Genomic DNA, 15,572 nt, shown 5'->3' with positions numbered 1-15,572 from the left:
AGCTCCATCATGTGCCCCCATACGCGCAAGATCCCTCCGCTTGCGTGTTGCCGAGTTCGCATTGGCTGACGAGCCCAGGATCGATGATATGTCGCGTTTTAGTTGACGATTTTATCACTGCATAATTATTGTTTTATACTTATGGAGAATAATGTACACTGCCAGAGTTTTGTACATGGCGCAACGCGTCAAAATATTGCTATTTTATTTTCCTTATTTTCCTCAAACTATTTTATGTATGTAGATAGATTCTTTGTAGAAGAAATATTTATTAATTAGAAAATATTTATTTTCGAAATATGCTATTTGATGAAAATTGCACGTAAATTATATAAGATAATGAACAATAATTTTAAAATGTAATAATGTAAGTTCAGAAATGAATGACTAAATATAATTAAATTCACACTGACATACGGCTAAATTCGAGTTTACAGAAGCTGACGTAACACATGCTATAAGACGTAAAAAATGCAATGGCAGAAGTATCCCAGCTAATCAAATGCAAATCATTCTCAATGAAAAAATACAGTCTCATCGAGAATAATCAACGCTGTATCCTGACCAAAAGCTAGCTAAACTGAAAGAGAAGACCCTCCCCCCTCTCGTGAGTCAAATATGCATTAGGCTAGCGAGATAATGCGGCGGCGCCCCTCCTTTTGCCGTCAAGTGACCGCACCGGTCACGTGTTGCTTTATTGTGACACTCGAATTAGGGCGTCAGATTTTTCGAGGGGTGTCATCGTCGCGATTGAATGTCCGGCTGAGTATGTGTGTGTGTGTGTGTGTGTGTGTGTTTATTCGAGTGTCATTACTCGACCCGATCTGCGTGGGAGAAGTTTTCTATTGCAATCTAGATTTTAAGCTTTTTAAAATAGGTGAGCACGCGCCGAGATTTGAAAAGGGGAAAAGTCCGTCATCGCTAAAGAGGATAATAGAAAACACGCCTGAATGATCTCATTTAAGTTTTAAATCTTTCGTTTATTGATCGATCATTCGAATAGTACTAGCACAATATGAGATAATATTGAATTTCGTCAAAGTTTTTTTCATTTAATAAAAATATCGTATAAAAAAGTTTACATCATTCACTTAGTGTTTGAAAAATGTTTATTTATCGTGGATCTGAATACAATTGGCTTCAATATTTTTTAGTGCGACACACACGCAAAAGTGATTTAGTATTGATTTATGGAGTAAATAAACTATTATGCAATCCACAACAATCTTATGCACTTAACCAAGACATTTTAAAAAAGATAACTTAAGTATAATAATTTAATCTAGCCTTTATATACATAAATTTATATGAATTCAGAGTACTAATGATATTTTTCTATTTATAAATGAAATAGAAATCACAATCTATTAAACGTTATAGTAGTACATTGCTTTATCTTGGTCAAAGTACATTCTTACAAATGCAATTATAAGTATCTATGGGTGAGTGGATTGAGAAATATTATGTTTTTCACTTATAACATCATGTGCTATTATTAAAAATGAAATAACTAAATAATAAATAACTTGACGTAATAAAGATTAGAAATAAAATATCGTGAATTAGTTTTGCACGCGTGAGATGAAATATCGTACATTATAAAAAATAACGAATACAAATAAATTCGTGCTAAAATAAAACCGCATTGTATGTCAGCAGTCTAATTGTCCCATATGCTACCCTAAAGCAAACGCCCTACCTTGGCTTAAAAAAATCAGGGGGTGTCAATGCGCAACTTTAACTCCCTTTTGCAAAGTATACTATGACGGGTAAACGGTGCAATGTTTTTTTTTCTCACCTTCTATCGAACAAATTAATTGAAAATCAATAAAGTTGGGAGAGCCAATAAGGAGTCTTCAATCACCAAATAACCCCCACTGTGCCGCAGGGCTGTGGCCAATGGTTTTCCCACAGAGCCAGCCGCAGCGTTGACTCGTGAGGATGAATACATTGTTGGACTCGAGCGGCGAGCGCAACGCGCGCACGTAATCGCGGGGCGCGTGTGTCGGTCACGTGACTCTCGGGTATTTTTTTTTCAGAAAATCATTTAGGCCTCTTAAAATCATAATGCTACGAAATTTACGGTGTGGCGCATTGTCACCGAGGGACCATTTGTATTTCTCGTGCAGCACATACTTTTTAAGCTTCTTTTGTCCCCGTTGGTTTGTCATATGGGAAATTAAACGGCTACCACTGACAGTAAAGAGTCCGCGATGCAAAGCGTTCGCGGTGCTTTCATGATTTCCTTTATTGCAATAAAATCCACAGTGCACTATAGAATTACCTACTGTCCTTCCCAACGCCTGTCTACGAGAACACGAACAACTTTTCAAATTCAACGAGCGTCAGCAACAACCCAAGCTAAATTTTAGAAAGTAAAAATAGTTATAGGCTCGGGCGCACGAATTGTCACGTGAAAATCAACGATATCATAAGCGCACTCAGGCGTAATTATCGAAATATGCTCGAGGGGGGAAACGTAATGTCGTGCGAATAAAGGGTGGGCCAAAAGCAACGAGGAGGCGTGTCGACTGGCTTTGCTCACTGTCCCATGAACGTCACTTTGCTGTCCAATTGCACCACCCTACCTAGTTTATAAATTAGCACAATAACAATCGGCAAAAATGCGGGTTACGAATTTTATTGAAAATAGGAAAGTGTGGGATGCCGTACTTTGGAAATGTAAATTTAAAGGCTGGCAATTAAAATTTCAACGTTGCGCTTTGACAAATACAATTTTGCTGTTGAACGACAACTTTTGTTAGGTAAAATTATGGCGAAAATTGTGAACGCCCTGAAAGCAACTGAGCTTGTGATAAAAATAAGCGGACCAGATCAAACAGGGGTGCGCGGCAGCTAAGCGGAGAAATCAATTTTCCTTATCACTGTCGACCAGCCGCCGCATATTAACTCTCATATTGTTATTTTCTCTTCACATGCATAACAACGAATTCTCTAATGTGCCTCATGAGATTGATCAAGTTGGACAATGACCCTTATTTCCTTGTTACATTTTATCTTCAGCTCAGATGAAAATTGTCATGCGAAAGGTAAAAACAAGATGAAAATGTTAAAAATAAGAAAATTAATCAACTAATCGGACTCATAGAAGGCAACTTAAGGATCAAAGGCGTTTCCAAGATTTCCGCGAGCATCTTGGAGCGGGTATAGACACAGCTGCGGCACCGAGTGTTTTCGACCGATAAGGCTCGGGTCTCGACGCTGCTCCGCCTCTTCCCTCGAGCAGGCGCACTGCTACATAGACATGAAAAATTAATCTCCAGGACTGGTAGACGACAAATCGTCCGGCAGATCGTTCGCTTGAGATAACTTGGCGAGGCAAAAAGGATCATCGACGCGCGGACCGAGTCTTATGATAATACTTTCTTCCAGGCACTGGAAGCTAATTAAACTTGACTTCGTAACTTCGTTAGTTTCGTGCTTTTCATAATTGTACAGCTTGCTGTTTTAGGTGTAGTTGACAAAGGATTGCGACTGTCGTTTCAATTTGGTAAAAACATATATTTAACTATACGTTAATATACAAATATATAACACATATATTATTAAGAAAGTAAGTATAACAACAGTCGTAGTTTATAAAAAACAACAATGTAAATTTCACAGTTTCCTAACTGTCTGTTTTGTATCAATTCATTCTAAATATATACATCACTTATTTTTCTAACGTCAGTATCCTATGAACCGGTTACACAAACTCCAATGTCGTTCGATAAAAACATCAAGAAAATTGTAATTTATGATATTCCATTCGCCAATCTTCTTAACATCACGTTCAATTACACAGTATAAAATTCTTGTAAAATGCCATTACGCGATTAACAAATGCCCTACTTCGCACTAAAATAACAGTATCTCTTTTTCATATCGAGGTATGATCACATAAGATGCTTAAAATAATACTTTAATTCATAAGGTATGATATCATGAAGTAGCAATATCATCAAAAACAATATTTTAACTGTTATTTGATAAACTAGTAATATTGTTAAAATATCGTGTGGATCAAATAATCCAAATGAAAAAATATGTGCTTTTCATCTTAAATCTCGTTCATATATTGTGGTCTTAAAATCTAAATTAGGAGTAAGCATTTCCCAACAATCGTAGTATATAACTCAAGGTATCACATAATTTACTTTCAAGATACATTTGTATTACACTTATAACAAACTTTGGCACGACTTGCTCTTTGCGTGCACGTAAAATCATGAGTTTATTATTATTAGAATGAAAGAAGTATCGTCAACCGAAATACTTCGTTCTCAATTGTTATATACAAAGTTAAATTAGAGTACTTTTTAAGTACAACGAAGCACCCGTATAATTACTCGAGGACAATCATATTCCTATATTATTGCATTTTCGTAATAGGAAGATTATAATACTAGCTTATTAAGTGACTTTTCTTTCGTACATAGTAGCCATTGCAATTAACAGTCTTTGAAAACATACATAATGCTAATGACTTTGACGTTCATCATTATCATTTTGAGCAATCCAATATTTATTACTAACTAGACAGGTACTTGCAGTGGCTGCTCTCAATTCACTTTATAAAACATTTTTACGAAGATGTTTCTGAAGATGATTCTTCTACCGCAAAAAAAAGTTTTTATCAGTACACTTACAATTGCTACAAATTGTAATCTCAAAGTAATTTTTAAAACCAATGTATAAAAAGTAACTTTATAGCCATTGAAGAAATATTCTATTTAAAAAAAAAAAAATTTTCAACATTTTTGTTTACGCGAGCTAAATATTTCCAGTATTAGCTGGCTACACCTCAATAAAAGGCAAACATTAAGATAAGCAGCGGAACAGCAAGAATGCATAAGAGGTAAATAGAAGTTCTCGGTTCACACGTCGAAATGACAACGTACTCTTCGTTCCATTGAGAATCATTGATACCTACTGGTAATTCAAGTACAGTACGCTCGCTGCTAAAGAAGCTAATGGGCAAAGAACATTCGCCCGTACTGTTTTTACATTCGTGTACTGGATTAGATATATTGTAGGACTTTCTGAGCAGCTCGAATTTGACGTGCATGTAGTTTGGCTGAATTTCGTTTTCTGAACTAAAGACGAAGAAATAGTATCCATCGGTTGGCACTCTGGAAACAAGACGAAGGCGTTATTTCTCGAATTTTATAAATGTATGAATATTAATTCTCAAATAGACGAACACCAGATGTCCGCATACCTGTAAGTTATCGTATTAGCCACTGAAGCCGTTTTGTGATGACGTTCAAACTTCGGTTCGCAGAAACGATGTGGCGTTAGTGGAAGATTCAGAATCAAACCTCTGCAAGTCAAAAGTCTCTCTTCGGAACTACTAAACGAACTCCAAAACTCGGAGTTACTTCTGTCGTTGAGAGTCGTCTCGTTGACTGTACCGCGGTATTCTGCAATCCCATCAGGACGTAACATTCCCTGCGCGACGTAAAACACTTATGAATGTCATGCGTTCAATTAACTTTGAAATCTTGATGATATTCACCGCTTCGACAGCAGCATCGTCATCCTCATCGTCGCCCGACAATTGTTCTGCCATAGGCGACGACAAAAAAAGGTCTCTCTTCATCCGTTTCTCTTCTCTGTCGGTCACTTCCTCGATGACCTTCTTCACCATCTGCTCAGTTTCTGGATCACGATGATTAATTTCCTCGATGAGTTTGTTTAGAACTTTCCGTCCTCGCTGGCCCAACGCGCTTATTTTATGCAATGCATCTTCAAACACTTCCTTAGACGATGGTCCCGTTGTGGAATTGATCTCGGCCAACATTGATTGAACGGTCGTCGATTTGACTTCCGGCGCTGGCGCTTTGGTAGTAGTCTCTGCTGAAAACAACAACTCTAAGTCAAATGATGTTTGAAGTAAACCAACCATAACTAGCTTAATGTTACCTCTAAAAATGTGATATTCAAAAATTTGAGCGCTGTAAAAACATATAAAACCGCTCAAATAGACATTTTCATTGACAAGTAACGAAGTGAACTATCCTCAGAGATCATTCTTACCTGACGTCGAGCGAGCGGCACCGGCCGTGTCAGTTTCTCCCGAAGGAGTTGCATCGGAAGCAGCCTGTCTCCTCAACGACAGCAATTCATGCTGTATAAAATCCGTGTCGTCGAAGGAAGGCGGCTTATCGATATTATCATCCTCCTTGAAAGTGCCTTCGTGATGATGATGCTGGTGGCCCTCTTTCTGTTTCTTCCTCATGTCCAGGGTCTTCATAAAGAGCTGCGTGAGAATGGCTCGCATGTCCTTGGCATCGAGTTCATGGCTGGTGTACTGATGATGGGCTGTGACTTGGTTGGCATTGGCGGCAGTCTCGTTCTGATGAAACTGCACACCCTGGTGGACGCGCCTCATGCGCCAAGGTTCGTTGCTAGGCCCGTCCAACACCTGCAAGCATCAATTCGATATATCGATCAAGCTCCATTTGCACATCCAGAGAATGCAACGACTGCATGCGGCTTATGGCCTGTTTGGTCGATGCTAAACAGGGGTAAAAATAACATCTACCCTCCGGTTATCGATCGCCGAGCCTTCAAAAGCTCGCCTTCTATTTTTCGTGCGGGCTGAAATTCCAATGTTGCGTAAGAAAAGTTGCTGCAATAAACTGGAGATAGAACGCGCAATCTTATCGCGCTCAGGTTCTTGGAAAATTTGTTTGTCGCGTAATTTTCTATGCTTTGCTTTAATCACGACTAGTAATCAACTGGCAACAATGGAATAAACGCGGAATTCATTCACAACTGCTCGCATTTTATTTCCATCAAATCTCGGCGATTCGCCAAATAAAATTATTTTTCCCTTAACTAATGCCATTTTCAAACTTCTGTTCATTCTCATTGTTATTTGTATTTGATATGCTTTCAAACACAAGAGAAAAGATATTAAATGCAAACAATTAATAAATATTTTTTCGTATGCTTGACGCATACGAACAAATCCCCATCGCATCTGGTAAATAAACATTCAACGCGGGCAAATATCAGACCAGACGTTTTAGTAAGTATTTGCGGTTTTCACATTGACTTCTCTTTTTCTTGCGAAAGATGGATTTTGTCACTCAACAATGTATATTTTCGAAGGTGCGTTTGATGGCAGTAAGCACGAAGAAAATTTTTCTTTGTCAATTTTTTTTCACTTGGTTTATTAACTAACGTGGAGAGCCCACATTTGAATCGGAGACAAACAGATCGATCTATAGCTAAGAAAATGTTACTGGCTAATAGCCAGAAAATTTTAATTGTTAATCAATAATAAATTATTAAGATACGAGTGTATCATCAAACCAGTATGGACATGTAACATTCAACTATAACTGCCACAAAATCAAACATCGATATTATTGAAAAATTTCAAAGCAAAGCCTTAAGATTCGTCATAAACGCACTATAATTTGTTACAAATGAAATAATTAGAAAAGAATTTAACATACCGACCGTAAGAGATGAAATTGAAACAATTCGCAGAAGATACGTCGATCGTCTAAAGGAACATCCTAATTGTCTGGTGAAGAGCTTAATGCTCACAACACCAACAGCGTCAAGATTCAAAAATAGATAAAACATCATTTATCCATATATAATGGAAGCCTTATAAAAGAATGAACTTAGATTTTGTTTAATTGGAACGTACCTCTTAAAAAAATTAATTGTGACACATTTTTTCAAATGTTTTTTAGACAAAATGTAAAAAAAAAATAAATAAATAAGAAGACAAAAAAGAATCTTTTAATCATGCCAATGTCCTTATTCAAAGTAAATTAAACTCTTCGTATAATATATCTACGCAATTGCCATTAAGCGGATACAAACACGATTTCAATTTTCACTAAATTTCTTATTGCGCAAACGAAATATTTATTAATCAGTAAATGGTAGAATGATCTTTTGAGTCTGCATATTCATGACTATAGGGAACCAAGACTAATGCGTATACAGGTACTTAGGTACCTCTGCAGCGTTCCACGTGGACGTAGTTCTTGAAGTAATAATAACAATAACAATAAAAAACTCTCAAGCTCTCAGTGTCTCCATCATCGCTTGAACTTACCAATCCGTTGGGCGTTTGTAGAAGGCCACGTTCTTCGGCTTCTTCAACGAGCTCCTCGAGCTCTTCGCTGCTGTCGTCGCCGATAAATGCGCATTCGTGCAAATTTTTATGTCCACGAATTACCGTTAGCGAAGCCCCTTGCCATCTGTAAAATATTTCTTTTAGCATTTTATACGCGAAATAGTGTTTGCATTAACGAAAACTAACAAAATTATTTCATTTACATTATTTTTCTTATTGCACGCTTTTACGTGTTTTCATTTTACTATCGAACCAATTTTCAATAAACCTAAAATTATCACACTCTAAAAAAAAGTGGAATTTTTCAAAATCTCGACAATTCATCGTGCTCGTATATTTCAAGGTCTCTTTCTATAGATTTCCTATTCTACGATTTCAAGTTGAAATCATAAAGTAATTCTTTTCATTAAAATTTATCTAAATTTTTCAACCTGATACTCTGCGATTATCAATACAAATGATCTAAATGCGAAATACATCTCTTTGATAAATAATATCAAATCGATAACGTTCGAAATAAAGAAAAATGTTACACATAGTATACATAATGTTACACATTCCGGGAAGAAATTATAATAAGGTGGTTTGTTTTGAACGTGGTTCTATTACCAAGTACTCAACTTCGGCTAGCCGCGCGATTAAAAGCATTCTTTTTGTCTTTTACTCGCTCGTTATAAAAAAGTTATGGATTGAAATAAAAAAATTTGGAAGTACTCCTAAAATATCTAATTTCTCATAGTCTTTGACCGAATACGTTATCTAATTTTGTTAGTCTACAAAAAAATATTAACCTGAAAATTGCTAAAACTCGTAACTTTGATCGAGAAGTCTAATTATGAATTTTCGAAAATCATAAATTTTTTATGCTACATTATTTGATAAAGTCTCGATAATATGTGTATTAATTTATACATCTTAATATTTATTAGAAAAGGTTCTAGAAGCCATTTAGTGAATTTGTGTGGCATCGTGGCAACGATTTTCGGTATTTTTTAGCAAAATTTTCGTTAATAACATTAAAAAATCGACGGCGACCTATAATTTTGAACATGGAAATTACTTCGTTATGTCAAAGATTCGTAATGTTCTTCAATTTGTTTCCGTAATAAAATTTAATTAAAAATAGATACAAATATAGTTTTCAATGTATTTTTCCGTAAGACATAGATTTTTTATTTTATTGTTTTTGAAAAATAACTTAGAAAGAAACTGAAGAACATTACCATTTTTTGACAGAACAAAGCTAATTAAATTTTTAATTGATTGATGTGGATTTTTGTACGTTATTGAGACTTATAAACTGACTACGAATTTTGACAATTTTCTAGGTTATAATTTTTTGTAGACAAACAAAAGTAGATGTCTTTTTTAATGTTTGACATTCAATCGTATCGACTGTCGATACAGTATCGTACAAGTTTTATAGGCGTGTACAATTATCTCATTTTTTTGTCATCTCGCAGTTACGCTAATTACATAACAGTCTACTGATCTCAAGTTCATCTCGAATTAACGAAAAAAAACAATAAAATACTGACAATACACCTAACGACAAACATATACCTTACACAAGTTGAGACAGTGACGCTGCTCCCACGTAGCAAATAAAATCCCCAATACTCTTTCATATCATCCTCAAGGACCAAATGTCTCGTCATTGCAACTGGAATCACCCCTTCCCTCATCTTGGGAGTATCGTTCATCAAGTAAGCATTGAATGTTGCATTGACCTTTAGTACCTGTTTCTGCAATGTAAAGCAGTGGTTATCTAATAGGATTTATGGCAACTGACATTCATTAAAAGTTTCGAGGAGCATTTACGAAAGAATACGCGACAGTGGGAATTTACCCTAAAATGAATCATACAATATATAACAACATAGATTTGGAAAGTCCAGCAGATTAAGTTCCAGCGAATAGCTGAATTCATGCAGTTGGTAACTATACGAACCAATAATCCAGTTGCAAATAATAAGGAATATATAGTTATCTACTCAACGGCTCGAGTCGTTATCTAGGCACAATTAAATTTCACACCTATTGCGAATGATAGATGTGCCGTTAAGCTGCGGTAATCATCTGATATTATAACCAGTTTGAAGAATTTCGAACGCTTCTCACACTTTATCAGTGTAATCCTCACTTTGTGTGATCCCGAATGTATTTATTGCGAGACGAAAGCAAAAATGCACGCTCCCGCAGCGGATTGGATGCAAATCTCCGTTGAACAGGAATGATTTGTAAAATATCATTTGGATCGATGAACAGATGCATTTTCATGGAATAAGATTCGTTATTTTTCAAACCATTACTTTCTTTTACTATGCAAAGTGAGATATAAAGTGTTAAGCTCGTGACAACGACATTGGTTTGCATTTCGAGTGAAAGTGAGGATTGCATCAAGCGTTCCATTTCTCACGATGCTATTATATGTTGCGGTCGGTAATCTAACGAGATAAGTTGCAATGAATTCTGAAATACGACCATTTCACGAACGAAAAGCTTACTATTTGGAAAACTCATTTTATTTTACATCAAAATTTCATTAGCTTGTAGGAGTGGACAGATCCAGTGAACAATTATCAATATTTTTCTCATACCTGACACCAAGTTGTCGACATTCTATGGTCGATAAGGCGTTGATCGGAAATAGTCACAGGGTAGAGTTGCTCCGAAAACACTCTATATTTCAAATAAACGGGTCCAGCGACGAACACGACCGGCAGAATTACACCGAGGAAACACAGACGAACGAGACGCAATGGAACTTTACAGTGTGGCCCTCGTGGCTGCCAGTCTCGCGGACGAAGTCCATCATCTGCATTTTGAAAACAAAACATAGAGAACTATGAACCTTGTACTTTACGACGACTTTATGAAGCTCGAGCATTAATTATTTAATCTTGGTCGATTGGGTTCAATCAAACTACTCCGATAAGAGATCGCATTGCAATTGATAATTCAAAGTTGAATACCTTGAATCGTTTAAATATAGACCTGTCTGCGGCCTACTTTTCGATAATTGTCGTCAGAAATGAATGTCATTTTCGGAATTACCTAGTTTTACACAGTATTTTAATAACTTTCAGAAGCAAAATTTTATAACTTACATTAGTCAATGCGTTACACACAACAATTATGTTTATGATTATCTTTAAAGCACTGCTATATAAATATATAAAATAAATAATCTTGACTGCAGATTGTATCGAAGAAACGGATGAATGTTTGCACCGGACAAACTTGCATTAGCTGTCATCTATTTATCACAAAGAGAACCGGACAGATAGGCGATAGGATCGAGCGAAACATCTTTTGTTCGCTATTATTTTATTGTAATAATCACTCTAAGACGCAGGTATATTTTGTTAATTATTCGATCATCAGCTTTGATAACTAATTATGTAACGGTACTAGTCTCCGAATTTTTAGTTTCCTACTTGCGCGTATCAACGGTCGAAAACAAGCGACAAGTGATCAACTTTTTCAAGTGTACAAGCTCTCGAATTTTCAAGTGATCGAGTTCTCCTTTATGCGTCACTTATCATATTCATTCAACTTTCAATGCAGTTCTTGCCCGTATGCGTTTTGAATACTACTGACAGATATAAAACGTCGCAATAGCATATTGCAAGATTACTTATGCTAAATAAATTCATAACGAGCAGAGTTACATCATGTGCATTTCATAATGTATTATATTGGATTATATTGGAAATTCGCCGTTTTAAAACGTAGTACACTTGACATGCCGCGCGCAGCTATACTTAATTGACTTCTAAACATGCGCGTGAATTTTTATTAAACTGGCGTGCGGTACAAACATAAATTTTAATTAAATAGAAAAAAAATGAAAAATTCATAAAAATAATTTTTTAGGCTTGCTGCGTATGATCAATGTGAAAAATAATAAATAGCTTATCCAAACTTTAGCGATCAAGTGGCGACAAATTAAGAAAAGTATCTAGATTACTTTATCGAGAAAAAACGCGCGTGTCCGTCCCAATATCCTCGACAAAAAAGAAAATTGGTTGTCTCGTAATGCGTCATTACATCGAATGTTCATAATATCGAGCGATAATTGTATCGGCATTAAAATGCAGCATATTCAATATAGAATTTGTTCAAATGCCTTTCCGCGCGTGTCGTTGTGTCGCTATGACTTTGAATTGTCTTCTCAAATGCAAGTGAATTTTCTTTCCTTTCTACGCAATTGATGTCGGAAATTTTTGCAAAAAATCCCGATTCAATTGGCGCGTACAATACGTACATTTTGCACAATGTTTGAAACTTTGCCAGCTTAAAGCGTAAGAAAATCAGGCGATTTGAATAAATGGGCTTGGTCTAAAGAAACAAAATGATATTTGTATATGATGCGTTTTTATCATACATAGTTATAGAATATGTCTAACGTTAATAACGTTTCATTACAAAATATGTAATTGCGTCGCAATAAGTATATTTCATGATGTGTAATATGCATACTTTAATTGACATATATAGAGCTCGACTTTTTTCGGCATACAATTACGGAATGTTGCATTAATTACGAAACAAATGCACGCATTTTAAAGTTATACTTTGTTCAAAAGACATTAAAAAGCGATATCAATCAATTAAATTTCTCAGAATTTCAATTTTTTTAGCTGAAGGTGAAAGAATTTTTATTAGTTGACTAAATGGCAACTTAATGATAGTCTAAAACAAAGTTTAGAAATCGCAAAGACTATGTGTCTTCGACTGTTCGCGTAAAAATCTATTCCTTATCAAATTCCTTTACAAATCATGTAGATACTTTATGGCTATAAGATGTTTGGTTCGTTAAAAATATGATTCACTTTATTTTATGGCAAAGAATATTTGTGGTTATTACAAAATTACGTAATGTAAAATTAAACACGTGCGGAGATTACGATAGAGAATTAGCTATAAATATAAAAGAAAGAGCATTCTGTGTAATAAGAACACACAACAAAGAGATGAACTTGCTTGTAGTACAAAGACCATTCTTCGAGTTTCGAGAACGCATTAACTTCCACGACGGCAATTAAGTTTCACGGTCAGCTCCGAAAATATTAACTATACAAAGACATATTCCATATAATATCAATTTTTAATTCTTAATAGCTACAGAATAGTTGGCGCTGCAATCTAATCTACTTTGTAATTTACTTTGTAATCTGTCATCTATTGAAATGAAAAAGTTTTCCGTCATTAAAATTGTTTTACAAGTAGGAAACTGTGTTGAGATTTCTTATCTTTTATTCAATAGATATCATCACTCAGAGATCTTATTGTTGGTGAAATCAACAAGCTTGTATAGTCGTCACGCATATTGATTGAACTTGCCATGTAAATTTCTCGTATATTACAGTTAAGAACTTTCCATTGCGCGTGTATACTACTGAGTGTATATTTGTATTTCTCATTTGTGTGACAAAAATAATGATGCGTGAGCGTACCTTTACGTTTATTTCGAGACTGAAAACATTTTTGACACGGTCGGCTGCAAAATGTGCGACAAATGGTTTCTTTTTCAAATTTAACAGAGAATAGTAGTGTCATCATATAAAATTAATTGCTATCCTAATTTTTTTATGATGAATCCAAGAAATCATATTTTATTAGTAAAACATAGCGAACTTAATAGAGAATAACGGATCTCTGGTTTTATAATGATGTTTTTACGGTCTTCTTCTTTTTTTGCAAAAATTATGAAAATTCTGATATTCAGTAGTACATATAATTTATTCGCAAAGGTAAACACGAAATCGTTCTCTACATTGCATTAAAAAATAAAAGCTCATTTGATTTTACTCCAAAATAAACAATTTTAGCGCGTGCAAACTATGTCGTATAAAATAAAAAAAATAAATAAAACCATCATTACATCAATTTTCATCTTATCAAACGTCAAATGATCAGTAAATATTGTCTCAGCTCACGCTCAACTCGAAGAGAAAAATATTTTCAAGCAGACATTATATACAGAGCTCGAAGTCGTAAAAAAGCATTCAAAAACGGGCATAAAATTTTTCAACACGAATCAATGTCAATGTCAATTAATGAACTCAGCGCGAAATTTTTCTTTCTCTCGCGAGACAAAAAGACTCGCTCATCTTATCTCTCTATGTATCGTAGGATACGTGTCACACTTGCGAACCGCATCGAATATAATACTGCGTTGCCTGTACGCCGCGACTATATTTAAAACGCACGAGGTTCACAGGAGATCTCTCGCCCTCTCGTTTTAATCGGTGCCTCTCTTAGTATTTGTTTGGGAATTGTCTTCGTCTTTACCGCGAGGCCTCGACGTTTTATTAACTGATTCAATGACATCAAATGAATTTTCAACGCAGACTAATCAATTATTCAATGATCAAGTTGTGGCAGTCGCATAATTACATCGCAACAGTCTTCCGTTTTTGTTTGAATCGTTCAGCCAATTATATTGAATAATTGTTTTTAAATTAACGTGTCGAAAATCAATTCGCACACCTAAATATCAATGATCATAAATCAAAGAGGATTTTAATATCTGGCTTTCAAATAGCCTGTCGAATGTCATATACAAAACGACATATTTTTCCAAGCATTGCATGATAAACAGGAACCCGATTGATACAGTTACATCACGAAAACAAAAAGATAGTCGCATAAAATTTTTCAAACGTAGCTGTCGGCATGGTACACTTACGGCGCAAAATAGCTTGCGGATAAGCTTGCGCAAGTCACTTGCAACTCTCTCGTGTGCAAAGTCAATATTCTCGACAACAGTTGTCACGAATGCAACCGAGAAAAATGAGAAAAAGCAGAAGGGAATCGATGACCTTTAAGCTTTCTTCGAATCATTTTTACTCTCGTTTGCTATCTCGCGCACTCATTCTTTCATTATCTTTACGCAAATGATAGAGAATTACAAATCGAGAAATACTCACCCAATGAATCCAGCCTCAAGGGCATTTTCGACATTGTTTGTCCACTTTCACAATCGTCGTCCATCATCTTTTTTTTCGATCTACCCAAAAAGTGCGAAGAATGAAAATTCAACTTTCTGCTAACTAACTTTGAACATTTCTGTCTGCGCTCACGCAGAGATACGCGCTTTCAGAGCTCACACTTACAACTGGCTATACTCGACTCTGAGCGGCGCGTGGTGTATTCAAATAAACGATAGAGACAGAGAGAGAGAGAGAGACGATCACTGCGTCGTCCGAGGTGATTAGCTTTCTTCTTCCTCAAGATCGCAGAGCTTACAACAGACTACAGCTCCCATCACTTAACAAACCATATACAGAAGTTATTTAATCAGCGGCTGCAAATTTACTAGCATACGAAGATACTACAATCTATTCTATCTATTTGTTGCTTATCTCCCTTTTGTGATATCGACAGTGATTCACGCTGTTATGAGCTTCTTAACGCGGGTTTTTTGTTTAATTTTTACCCCAGTGGATTTACG

The 15,572-nt window shown here is 35.6% G+C and overlaps 1 protein-coding gene across 3 annotated transcripts; it reads right to left on the bottom strand.

The window, feature by feature from the left end:
• Positions 1-3,518: 3,518 nt before the first annotated feature.
• LOC131663465 (uncharacterized) lies at positions 3,519-15,409 on the bottom strand. Of its 3 annotated transcripts, XM_058933895.1 has the most exons (9): positions 15,235-15,409; positions 15,049-15,128; positions 10,711-10,928; positions 9,674-9,855; positions 8,090-8,234; positions 6,043-6,430; positions 5,522-5,862; positions 5,225-5,454; positions 3,519-5,135 (listed from the first exon to the last, which is right to left on the bottom strand). In XM_058933895.1, the coding sequence occupies exons 2-9, from the start codon at positions 15,113-15,115 to the stop codon at positions 4,808-4,810; spliced, it is 1,899 nt and encodes a 632-aa protein (XP_058789878.1). In that variant the 5' UTR covers positions 15,116-15,128; positions 15,235-15,409; the 3' UTR covers positions 3,519-4,807. The 3 variants fall into 3 exon arrangements, with proteins under 3 accessions (XP_058789878.1, XP_058789877.1, XP_058789879.1); XM_058933894.1 differs by having other exon boundaries at positions 15,049-15,409; XM_058933896.1 differs by having other exon boundaries at positions 5,522-5,859; positions 15,049-15,409.
• Between the last annotated feature and the right edge of the window lie 163 nt (positions 15,410-15,572).

This window comes from Phymastichus coffea, unplaced genomic scaffold (genome assembly GCF_024137745.1).
Source record: "Phymastichus coffea isolate CEN01 unplaced genomic scaffold, Cenicafe_Pcof_1.1 PCOF00036, whole genome shotgun sequence".
NCBI lineage: Eukaryota > Metazoa > Arthropoda > Insecta > Hymenoptera > Eulophidae > Phymastichus > Phymastichus coffea.
This window is presented reverse-complemented; position numbering and strand designations above follow the sequence as displayed.

Coding starts and splice junctions, on each gene's coding strand:
- LOC131663465 (XM_058933894.1), bottom strand. CDS start 15,115: ATGATGGACGACGATTGTGAAAGTGGACAAACAATGTCGAAAATGCCC. Junction 9,856..10,710: donor TGTCGACAACTTGGTGTCAG/GTATGAGAAAAA, acceptor TTTACATTGCAG/AAACAGGTACTAAAGGTCAA. Junction 5,455..5,521: donor ACGATGCTGCTGTCGAAGCG/GTGAATATCATC, acceptor TACGTCGCGCAG/GGAATGTTACGTCCTGATGG.